The sequence below is a fragment of the Eimeria tenella genome, genomic scaffold, assembly GCF_000499545.2.
Source record: "Eimeria tenella Houghton genomic scaffold, Eth_scaff116, whole genome shotgun sequence".
Lineage (NCBI taxonomy): Eukaryota > Apicomplexa > Conoidasida > Eucoccidiorida > Eimeriidae > Eimeria > Eimeria tenella.
In genome coordinates this window covers 83,987-95,397 of record NW_013541480.1, presented here as the reverse complement: position 1 = coordinate 95,397, position 11,411 = coordinate 83,987, and the positions used below count along the sequence as shown (strand labels likewise).

Genomic DNA, 11,411 nt, shown 5'->3' with positions numbered 1-11,411 from the left:
AAGGAGGAGCAGGAGTCACCCCCGCAGCGGGCCCGGGGGAACTCACCATCCGTGTATATCCGCACTGGCTTGTTAGGGTCCTCCCCCTCGGCGAACTCCCCAGGGGCGGGGCCCTGGGGGTCTGGCTGCGAAGGGGGGTCCTCGGTGGCCTTCCGTTTCTTCATAGAGGCCGAAGTGCAGCTGCTGCCGGCTTCCAAAGCGGCCGCTGGCAGCCACAGCCCGCGACTCGGAGGCCCTGGCGAACTGTCAAGTCAACTGGGAAGCAGCAGCTGCGGCGGACACAGTCTGGAAGCGGCAAACGCGGAGCTGCTGCTGCACATCCGGCGGCCACTGGGACAGCTGCAGGCGCCGCAGCCGAGACGCCGCGGCCGCAGTTGGCAAGATAAGAGTAAGTCTTCGATTCTCAAACTGAACTGCGGCTCGGAAATGCGAAGAAACGGCGCAGCAACTCTCCAGTACGTGCATGTAACCGGGCTTTTCAAAGCGGGCGGTGGGCGCGGACGTAGTGCCCAGCGTTACAGTGAGCTTGGAACTCGGGGAAAAATGCAACAAAACCTAATAAAAAGAGATAATGAGAAAGAAATGTGATTTGTACCCAGCTAATGCAGGAAGCTGCCGAGACCCCTGTGCCAACAAGGCACAATGTCGGGTTTCAAACTGGGCTGCGGGCGCTGGCCTACCCTAGCCACAGTACTCTCCCGGGGGCTCCTCATAAAACAGCCCACTGAACTGGTTAGTAAAACCCGCAATTTGTACAATATTTGGTTCAAATTTTTGTTAGCCCCAGGATAACACACCGGCCGGTCGCGCGGCTCCGCAGCGACCTCCGGGACACGACACGGGACGCAGAATCCTATATTCTGGAATGATTTGTGTGTAAATCCCCCTAAATATGCATATCCGTCGTCTCTCCTAGATTTTATCCAGCATATTGCTGCTCGTGCAGCTCCAAGTTTCCGTGCCCGGCCTGAGCCTGCATTTGCTGCAGAGTTACAGCTCGCTGCTCAGCTAAGAGAAACGTCCCATCTTGCTTGCGCTTCAAGTGTCTCAAGAACATCTTCCGAAACAATGCCTTTACTCATCGCCCATGTTGTGCGAGATCCCCAGGCGTAGTCCCCACAGCAGCCAGAACCCGCCAGAAGCCGAAGCGGGCGGCACTATTGCAAAATTATGAGCGCTTCGATAAACATCAACCCTGCCCTTAGCCCAAGTAGCATAAGCGTTATTCTGGAAACAAAAAGAAAAGGATGACTGCCTTCAATAAAACCAAGGAATGAGGAGACCCATCGAACCAACGATGGTCCTGGGCAAAACGTCAATTAATCATGCATTTGAACGCGTAAAAACGCATTACTAGTGAACGCATTGAGCATTCTTTACTGCTCAGTCAAAACATTAGGACAGACATTCAGGTGGAGACTCTCGCCTTGGGAGGAGCATCACGAACTGCAAATACCACCATGACCATTCAGCAATTGACACTTGCTGCAAGCCAAAGATTCCTTGGTCACTCAGCTTACTGCCTTTCTACAAACCACTATTTTGCTGCAAATGGGTCTGCTCGTCGCCCTAATGATTTTTTCCCCTCTTCAACCGTGTGGGAACGGTGTCTACCACTCATGTTGGCACATGTTGGCGTACGCAGTCTAACTGCTAGCTTGGCGTCCTGACACAACCACTTTCTAGACAATCCTCAACTAGTTTCCAGTAGTAAAACATGTATCTATAAAAGCCACCTATCTGCTCTCCAAGTTCGGTAAGTCAACTCCCGCTTTATTGCCCGAATTGGCGGGGTCTGAGCAATCATTACTTCAGACGCCGCGCTTGTGATGGAGCCAACACAGCTAGGAGCGTCACCTTGACTATCAGCTGCCACCTGTAAGTGCAAAAATAGATGCCAGCAGCAACACGCGGGACGTGCGACCCCGCGAAAAGTAGCTAGCCACATCAGAACACTGCAGACCTATTTCGTGCAAAGCTAAACATTCCCGCGCAAGCGTGCCGGCAGTGGGAAGCCGCCACTCGAAGCAAAGATGAAGCTTCTCAGCGGCCCATGCGACAACGGGTGTCAGAGCCTGTCACTATAGCATGCCATGTTTACCGAGCTCACACGGGAACTTGAAAGCTTGTAGTGCCTATTGTGCGCGAATTCTTGGCCATGTTACATGGGAATTACGGAAAAATGCTCGTCTTAACCAGATACAGATGACGAACTTTATCATGGGTCTAGGCATGTGGCTTCGTATGCTGCCGGTTTTCCTGGAAACTTGCCAGGCACAACTATGTGGTCCTCAAGGTTTTAATCGCCATCTTTTGTTTGTTCTTTCATGCATGTCGCTCCACCTGAAGCGTGCGCTTAGAGTATCACAGTCACCTCAACTGTTGTGGCTTCACCTGTCTTGCCATCAGGTAACTCTGCAAGGGTATGGGGTCAAATTTCATATTTTCGTTCGGGCAGTGGTCACGATTTCCAGTGTGGCACGTGATGAGGCAGCTTCACACGCGTGGTTAATAAATCAAGTCGGACACCTACCAATCTACCCACGCTACGCAACATGGATTCCCACTGTTGTGCGCAGCACTATACAGTAGCGCAGAAAACGCCTTCAGGGTCATATAAACCTGAGTGTCTTAATTGGCATGCTAAATCGAATGAGTAAAAGCGCAAAGGAATGTAGTCTTTTGGTGATACGGCCTGGTGTGCTTTCCAACCAGGCTCAGGGATTGGGGCTGACAAGAGCACTGGAGCTGTAGCCCCCCGCAAGCATATCGGAGCGCCGATAAAAAAAATCGCTTTCGTTTGTGCTGCAGGCAGCATTTGTACTAAGTTAGTCTTTGTTGCAGTTCGCCATTAGTGGCTGACAGGGGTTGTGAACACGTGTCACAAATTTCACTTCCTTCTCCCACATTCATGGCTGTCCATCTAGTATCTCATTATCTTGCATGGCCACACCTCTTCCCATTCGGGCTGCAAACATCACTGTTTACTTTTCGCGATTTCCCCTTTAGTGGAGTCCGACTAACTCTTCCAGCATGTTCCTTTGCTCTCCGTTACAGAAGTGACAATGAAGACAGTGCTACTCCAGCCACCGACCACTCGTGTTTATGATATCCTTGAGCTACATGCACTACAGCAGGGTGGATCTAGTTAGGTTATATAGTCTCGGCTCTATTTCTATATAAGCACATCCTATTTCTACAAGGCCTTTGAGAAATCTCGTGGTGCTCTTCTCTTTATGGCTTGCTGAATTTTTGTGCGATTGCACTTTTTAGGGTTTGTTCCTCTAGTATCAATTGTTGGAGCTCCCCCATCGGCATTAGCTTGCTGACAGATATGCGCATGAGGAGCAGCTGTGCAACAGTTGCCGAAATCCGGGGGTGCAGCAGTCTGACCGTGCCCTTCATGTAAGTTCTGCGGCTAATCGCGTAGTGAACAAGGCTTCGCCTCACTCCTACATGGTTACCCTTTTCAGTACATAATACTTTCAGACCCAAAAATGGTCGTGGATGCGTAGAATATTAAATACTGCAACGTTATGGGCTATGATGGTGCGGCATTGTAGTGCTACACACCACACCTCTGACTTTTAGTTGCTGTAGATAGTATGTAAATGTTGTTTGGGCACCTCTAGTGTAGGTTATTCGGTTGCTCGCAGGTACACACACTACCTTGAGGTTACGCATTATCGTGGGAGTCCAGACTTTGTTTCATACTGCGGCAAGCTCAGCTAGGATCCTACGTGGTTCTTCACAAGCAGCTATGGAAGAACTCAAAAACATTAAGTTCTAATGCCCATTGTTCAGTACTGGCTTCTCGAAGCACCTAGTCTTGTCATAACCTCTTGGCCCGGGGTACACGTTCCTCACTACCTATGGGATCCCTGGTAGCCTCGTTTATCCAGCCTAGTTCTGGACTTCACAGAGTCCTATGACCCAGAAAAATTTTGCTTTTCTATATAAACGTGTACATAAAAGTGTACATGTATGTTTTTGCCTTTGCAAATTTACACTTTTATGTACACTTTTATATATCACTTTGGTGTCGCTGTTCACGTGTGCGTCTCTGTAGAGCCAGCCAATCGGTTCAAAGGTCCCAGAAAACGCCGAGAAAAAGCAACAGAAATGATTGATTCTGAGCTATAGGGGGATCTGAATGGTGCGGAGCTCTTCGTGGCTTTCAACAAACCCCTTTTGCTGCTTCGTGCTTCTGGCCAGCAGACTCATTCGCAAAAGGCCTTCAAGCTCATCTAATTCTGAGTATATTAATTGATATGCTAACTAGAATGAGTAAAACCGCAAAAGAACTGAGTTTCTTGGCGAGGAGGCCTGGTGCAATCCCTTTGTTGGAATTCTTTGTGTTGTGACGAGGTCAACACCAGCTGCATAGAACTACGCAGAAACATACGCATAGTGCAACATCAAATAGAAAGCCCTCAACAGATTGTTGCCTGGTGGCAACATCGGAAATGGAGACGGCAGAAGTTATCTTGTCGAACTCACTTTGCCTCCCACGTAACCTTCCCACAGCACAACTACCCGTACTCCTGCTACTGCTAACAAGACTCCTCCTTGCAGTTGGACTCAGAACAACTGTGGGGACTATATTTGCTGAATGAAACACTTCCCCCCGATCACTCACGGGGCCTCAGAGTGCCCTTGCCTAAGACCCCTCTGTGCCCCCCGACTCACAAGGCCGGGAGTTCCCGTTTTTTGTGCCCCCGGGAAGGTCTTCAGTGCATTTTGACTTTATCCTCTCCCGCAGCTTTTGCCCAAGACCGGCGCTGGCCTCTCTTTCAATGCAAACCTGCAGGACCTTCCCGAAGCGCCACTAGCACTTCACCATACTGGTGTCTGGAGCTCCTTGGAGTCGTTCTCTAGAGCCCGTCACCAAACGGGGGAGAAGTGATGAAGGTTTAGTTTGTTATAACTGCGAGGGAAGCTCTGCTGCTACTGAAACCCTCATGTAGGAGTTGTTGCGAGGCGGCATGCAAGATGTAGGGCACTGGAGTTAAGCGGAAACTGGCGGTTCTGGGGAAAAGCCCCACTAGACTCTTAAAAAGGACATTTAAAATGCAGAATAATATTTTTAATTACGAATTAGGGAGGGAGGACGGGCGCGGAGGCTGCAGTGCACTTGTGTGCTCGACACCGCAACCCAGCCTTCTGCACCCGTTCATGAGCCGTGGGGTTACAACTGCATGGGAGGGGTGAAGTGGGTCGCGCACTTGTTTGTCTTCTCCATGTAAAGTTATTTATTGTTCCGTGTGCTGTTTCTGGTGGCGTTGGCGTCTTTTTTGCGTCCGAGTTCTCCCTAAAATGGCGAAGTGAGGCTGCGCGGGTTGCTGGTCAGTGCTCGCCTTCCTGGGTTGTGTACGGCCCCACAGGGTGGGCAGCAGGGTGTGACTGGCCTTTGTCCAGGGCGTGTTTGCAGTTTGGGAGTTGTGGGTGTTGGGGTGTTTGTTGTTGGCGGGCTGCTGTGCGCAGAGAACCCGCGCTGGGGAGCCCCCCGATCTTCATCGGAGACGATGTTCGATACAGCCCCGAGGAGTTGCTGCTGCCGAAGCAGTACCACAAGTACGTGGAAAACATAATAATTCCGAACGGGCTGCTGATGGACCGCGTGGAGAAGATGGTGAGTGGAGAGAAGCGGAGTTCGGCGGGCGCGAGCGGCGCCGTGGGGCGTCAGGGCTTCGCCAGTGCGGTGTACGTACAGCGCAGAGCGCGCGGCGGCGCAGAGCTGCGCAGCGCGGCGAAGGAAAGGGCGCAGTGCGGACACAAAGCGTCTCGGGTTGTGCTGCGGGCTTGCGGCGCAGGCGTACGACATCCGGCGCGTGTACCGGAACAAGGAGCTGCACTGCCTGTGCCTGCTGAAGGGCTCGCGGAGCTTCTTCTCCGTGCTCTTCCAGCACCTCGCGAAGCTGAGCCTCTACGACGAAGACGCGACCTGCGCGCCCTTCTTCGAGCACTACCTGCGGGTGAGTTCGAGCGAAGGCGCTGCGAGCTCGCAGCGGCTGAAGGTGGTCAGCGACGACCTGCGCTGCCTGCGCGACAAAGACGTGCTCATCGTCGAAGACATCATCGACACCGGCCTCACGCTCTCCGAGCTCACCAAGTACCTGCAGCAGTTCGGGCCGCGCAGTCTGCGCATCGCGAGTCTCACGCTGAAGCGCACGCCGCGTTCCAACGGCCAGGCCGCGGACTTCGTCGGGTTTTCTCTTCCCGACAAGTGGGTCATCGGCTTCAGCTTCGACTGCGACCAGATGTTCAGGGACATGCCCCACGTCTGCACCCTCAGCGACAACGGCAGGCGCCTCCTTGGCCTCAGCCCCTAGCGCCGCGCGGCGGCAGCGGCGGCGGCTGTTGCGGCGCGCGGCAGCAGCGGCGAGCTGCGGCGGCGCAGCGGCTGCGGAGGAGAGGCGGAGGCGGCAGCGAGCTGCAGCGGCGAAACGGCAGCGGCAGCCGGCTGCAGCGCCAAACCGTAGCGGCGGTCTGCAGCGGCAAGCTGCAGCCGCGCGTGCAGCGGCGAACCGCAGCAGCAGCCGCGGGCCCCAAAGACTGCGGGCGCCGGCTGCTGGCTCCGCGGACCCCGAAGTCCTCGAGGCTGCTCACGGGCGGCCCAGGCCGGTCTGAAAAACTTCAGAGCTCGCCAATTGTTTGGAGTGTCTCCTGTTGAAATTGCTAGTTTGCTGCTGCTGCTCCTGCAGCAGCACCTGCCAGCAGCCGCCTTCCCGTGATCCGGTGGCGCGCTCGCAGCAATTTCACTCGAGCGAAACACCAGATTCACAGAACAAGAAATCAACCTTCATTTTGCGGGAACAAAAGTGCCAGCTCGGCGAAATATTCCGCTTTCAGGTTCGCGGGCTGGGGTGTACACACACCGCAGCCCCGGCGTTCTTGCACGCCCTCTTCAGTGTTCCGCCGGACTGCCGTCCAGTGTGCGGAAACCCGGGTAGAAACGCAATATTGTGTTAAATAAATGATAATTACATTCAAAAAAAGTGATTTAACTATGCAGAACTGCACGCTTTCCATCAAGATCCGGAGCAGCCCCGCCCCAAAGTCACCCCTCCCCGCCGCGCCTTCTTGCGCTGCCGCTCGTCGTGAAGTATAAACAGCAAAACCTCCACCACCAAACACACAAGTGAACACACCAGGCCCACGATGATGCGCTGCAGCACACACTCACACTCCTGCTGCTGCTGCTGCTGCTGCTGCTGCTGCGGAGCAGCAGGTGTTACGGAAAGTTGCTGCAGGAAATTTATAAGCAGCAAAGCTCCTCTTCTGGGGCCCACCGTTTCGAAGGCCCTCACGCCGCTGTACAGGGCTGCCCAGTAGCCTCCGAGGAAAGTCAAGAAGATTCCAATGAGTGCATTGACTCCCATTCTGCAGCGCAGCAACACCCGCATGCATGCGCGCATGCACCCATGCATGCACGCGTGCATGCATGCATGCACCGTGCATGTATGCATGCGAGTGGCAGTGTCTGTACACCCGGGGACCCACGCGAGGCTGCGGTTTAGGTCCGCAAAACAGTCTTCAGCATCTTTTTTTTCTCCCCACAAACTCTTAATGGCTGCCTGGTGTCTCCTCTCGTCCGCCATCAGTCTCAGCCGCTCTTTGAAACTCAGAGACTCCAGCGGCACAGGAGGGGGCTCTATCCGTTCTGCAGCAGCAGCAGCAGCAGCAGCAGCAAGCTTGCACGGGCCCCCACTGCGGCAGAGCAGCAGCAGCAGCAACCTTGCACAGGTCCCCACTGCAGCAGAGCAGCAGCAGCAGCAGCAGCAGCAGCCACGGAAGCAGCAGCAGAGACTCACCCACGAGGTGCGAGTCCTCGACAAGCTCCGCCATGTTCACTTTGGGGCCATTCTTGCCGGCCTTTTCGTTTGCTGCTTTGACCTACAAGTCAAGCAGCAGCAGCAAAAGTGGCAAAGTTGAATTCCACACTAATAGCACAGTAGCAGCAGCAGCAAAAAGCTTGCACACGCCCCCACTGCAGCAGGGCAGCAGCAGCAGCAGCAAGCTTGCACGGGCCCCACTGCAGCAGAGCGGCAGCTGCAGCAGCAGGCTTGCACAGGCTTCCACTGCAGCAGAGCAGCAGCAGCAGCAGCAGCAGCAGCAAGCTTGCATAGTCCCCAGGCAAACAGCAGCAAAAGTGTCAGAAGTAGAATTTGAAATGAATTTGCTGCTCACCCAGCGCTGCAGCACGTCCAGATCTGCTGCGCCTTTCACCACTAAGCTGCTGCGCTGCTTCGCAGGCACATGGCTTTCTATGAAGCTGCGGATCTGCGGCGTTATTTCTATGAGCAAGCGAGACACTCTCTGCTGCTGCTGCTGCTGCTGCTGCTGCTGTTCCTGTTTGCAAGAGGCCTTGCTGGTGTCTGCTGCTGGTGGTTCTTTGCTGCTTTCATTTTGGCTTCCGCCCGGCGCTGCTCCCACTGTGTCTGGGGCTGCAGCTTTCTCTTCTATCCCTGTGCTGCTGTTGCTGCTGCTGCTGCTGCTGAGCTGCTCTTCTGGGGCGACAGCGGAAAGCCGCCTCTTGCTGCTGCTGCTGGGGGCCCTCGCAGCTGCCTCTTCTGCTGCAGCATCCGCCTTTGCTGCTGCGTCTTGGGGGGCCCGGCGGCGGCGAATGGCTCCTTCGGAAGCTGCAGCTGCAGAGCTGGAGATGCTGGAAGAGTTCAGCTTTTTGATTTCTTCTTTGGAGTTCATTTTGAATGGCTGCGGAGTTGAGTGCCTGTGTTGCCCCGCAGAAGCAAAAGAAGTGGCTGCTGGCCCGTCTTTTGCTGCTGCTGCTGCTGCTGCTGCGAACACTCTCCAGTTCAAGAGAGCCACGGACGGGGGCCCCGCTGTCTTTGGGGGCCCCTACACCCCCGCGGGGATAGGCGAGAGAGGGCCCCCGGGGGATTCCACAGCGAATATGAATCTTTACAACAAAAATAGAAATAAAATGGGGAATGAATTGCGCAAAATGAAGCTCATGGGGCCCCCTCGGCAGCAGAGCAGCCACACGGCACTCGCACGGCTCCCTCCTGCTGGAAACTCCCGGCAGCCTGCAGGAATAGGAAAAACGGAAAAGAGGCAGCCTTTTAATTTGCTCTTGGGAAAAATAAAATGAAAGATAAAAGGCTTTGGTTGTGTGCAGTGACGGGACAGGGCAGCCCCAGGAAGTTGCTGCTGCAACAGCTGCATTCATGTACGTTTGGGTCTAAGCCCGAAGGCGAAGCTGGCCTTTGCGCGGCTGCTGCTGGTGCATTTTTGGTGCTTTAGAAACTGCAAAAGAAGTATTCCCATTTGACCTTTTAAATACGCCGAGGGAGCAACTCAATTGACGAGAAGTTCGGGGAGAATTTTGCGCTCTCTCCCGGTTGGTGCTCGGCAGCGCTGGTGAGAGGGGCGGACAGCATCGACTTATTGAACGCAACAAACGGCCTTAAGGAGCTCTTCCGAAGCTCATCCGACATATAACATTGAATATCAAATTACTCCGACGCGGCTTACTAGTGCAGCAAAAGCGATAAGGGCGGGCGATCCACGGCGTTGCCTGAGATGAGCTAGTTGTTTGTCAAGGTGTCTAGGATCAGCGCGGGAAGGAGTTGAGCGACGACCGACGAGACATCCTTCTTTCTCGAGTTCTGCATTTAAAATCTGTTCTTCTTTCTTGAGAAGAACTCTTTTTTTAGTGTAAGGCTTCTCCTGCCTGCACGTCGGCTCGTCAGTCCAGCCGTCAGTGTCGGCAGCGGCTCTCCAGCGCCGCCGTGGAGGAATCCGCTGCAGTCGGCCTATATTTGCGCAAAACTAGTTAAAGAAGTGAAGCTTTTTGTAGAGATCAATAAGGGTTCACCGTCCGAGGGCTTCCCCCTACCCTGCCGGAGATTGGCAGCCACAATGCCGCAGATGGAGGCAGGCAGCAGAGGCCAGCGCGGAGAAAGCGCTGCCGACACTGAGAGAGCTACTAAGGCGCAGATCTCTCAAGTTACTCAACTCTTTGCTCGACTGCAGCAGGCGAGTTTTGCTGCAGGAGCTGCAGCGGCTGCGGCGGCTGCAGCGTGGCCTGGGGGCTCCCGCGGCCAGCGTTCTGCACAGTTTCCAGAGGCCGGGGCACAACTGGCTGCGTAGAAGGGAATACTTTTGCCCCTTTGTTTCATTTAGTCTTATAATTACTAATCTTTGGTGGATTCTGCAGGAAATCGAAGAAGCTTGCCCGAAAAATGCCATTCACTTCATTGTGGACTTTCTCTGCAAGCACTACCCCGAGCACCTGAAGGGTTTCGCCTCTGTTTGGAACGCAAGTGAGAAGCCAGCGCCTTTCGCCAGCCCTTAGCTGTGCCGGGGCTGCTGCGCCTGCACCAGCTTCCAGCCGCTGCTGCTGCTGCTGCTGCTGCTGCTGCTGTCAGACCCCGAGCTGGAGAGAGAGCGGCTGCTGGTGGTCGAGTTTTTCAAAGCCCAGAAGCTCCCAACTGACGTCGCCTCGCACTTCACCAATGCGGGATTTGACACGGTGAAGACTGCTGCAGCATTGCGAAGGCTTTTTGGCTTAAACTCGAGTTATAATTGCCAAATAAAAGGAATAAAAAGCCAATTTTACAATACTTTTCACTACTATCCCTTTTATTAGGGCGAATTGAACGATTTAGGCCTCGAAATGGACTTATTAGTGCGTTATGTCACTCAAAAATTCATTTAAATTTCAACTTTTCGCGTTTCCCCGCAGCTCGAAACCCTCTGCACGCTGACGGCTGAGGCGCTGGACGACATCGAGAAGTTCAACCAGACGCGTTGGCTGCCGGGGCACAAAGTGCGGCTGCAGGTGAGGACTTGAAAGTATTTTGTTGCTTTTTTTGCACTAAACTTCATTTTCTGCAGCTTTTCGTAGCTAGCTGCTGCGCATCTCCTGGCTAGCCACGCGCAGCTGCAGGCGCATGCACAGAGCCCGTGCGGCTGCTGCACTGCAGCAAACCTTCGCCGACATCGCGGGGAGAGTGCGGGCCTTCACCGAAGAAAGGGACTACTTGCTGCGGGCTGCTGCGGGCTTTTGCCCCCACCCGCAGCTCGTCAGCAAACAAAGTCTTGTGCCAGTCCAGCCCGCGCCATTCCCCTCTTCTTTCCCCCCTTCGAGCAGCCTGTGCTGCAACCTGGGGCCTTCGCAGGCCTCCACTCCCGTGGCTTACCGCGCGGCGCCCTACACCGCCGTCTACAGCCCCACTTCCACTCAAGTGGTGACTTATTCCCAGGACTTGACTCGAAATTAGTCTTGGGGCTTCGCGGCGCCCGCCGATCCCTCCGGCTCCCCGCAGTCTGCGCCGAGCAGCCAACTTCACAGGCTCTGCCGCCGCCTGGACTTCGCGTCCGCTGAAGGCATTTGACGCGACCTTAAAGCGCTCTAACTCCGCAAATAAAGGATTTAAACATGGCTT

General features: G+C 54.5%; 3 protein-coding genes across 3 annotated transcripts; 2 read left to right on the top strand and 1 right to left on the bottom strand.

Moving 5' to 3' along the window:
• Nucleotides 1–5,316: 5,316 nt before the first annotated feature.
• Nucleotides 5,317–6,332, top strand: ETH_00001615 (hypoxanthine-xanthine-guanine phosphoribosyl transferase, putative; the record flags this gene model as incomplete). The annotated part of the gene is made up of 3 exons (XM_013372998.1): nt 5,317–5,324; nt 5,485–5,632; nt 5,814–6,332. 3 exons carry the CDS (start codon nt 5,317–5,319, stop codon nt 6,330–6,332), a joined length of 675 nt encoding a protein of 224 aa, XP_013228452.1.
• Nucleotides 6,333–7,031: 699 nt separating this feature from the next.
• ETH_00001610 (uncharacterized protein) lies at nt 7,032–8,706 on the bottom strand (the record flags this gene model as incomplete). Its single annotated transcript, XM_013372997.1, has 4 exons — nt 7,032–7,383; nt 7,504–7,663; nt 7,815–7,896; nt 8,191–8,706. The coding sequence occupies 4 exons, from the start codon at nt 8,704–8,706 to the stop codon at nt 7,032–7,034; spliced, it is 1,110 nt and encodes a 369-aa protein (XP_013228451.1).
• A 1,176-nt stretch (nt 8,707–9,882) lies between these two features.
• ETH_00001605 (uncharacterized protein) lies at nt 9,883–11,246 on the top strand (the record flags this gene model as incomplete). The annotated part of the gene is made up of 5 exons (XM_013372996.1): nt 9,883–9,969; nt 10,181–10,286; nt 10,392–10,495; nt 10,709–10,804; nt 10,950–11,246. The coding sequence occupies 5 exons, from the start codon at nt 9,883–9,885 to the stop codon at nt 11,244–11,246; spliced, it is 690 nt and encodes a 229-aa protein (XP_013228450.1).
• Between the last annotated feature and the right edge of the window lie 165 nt (nt 11,247–11,411).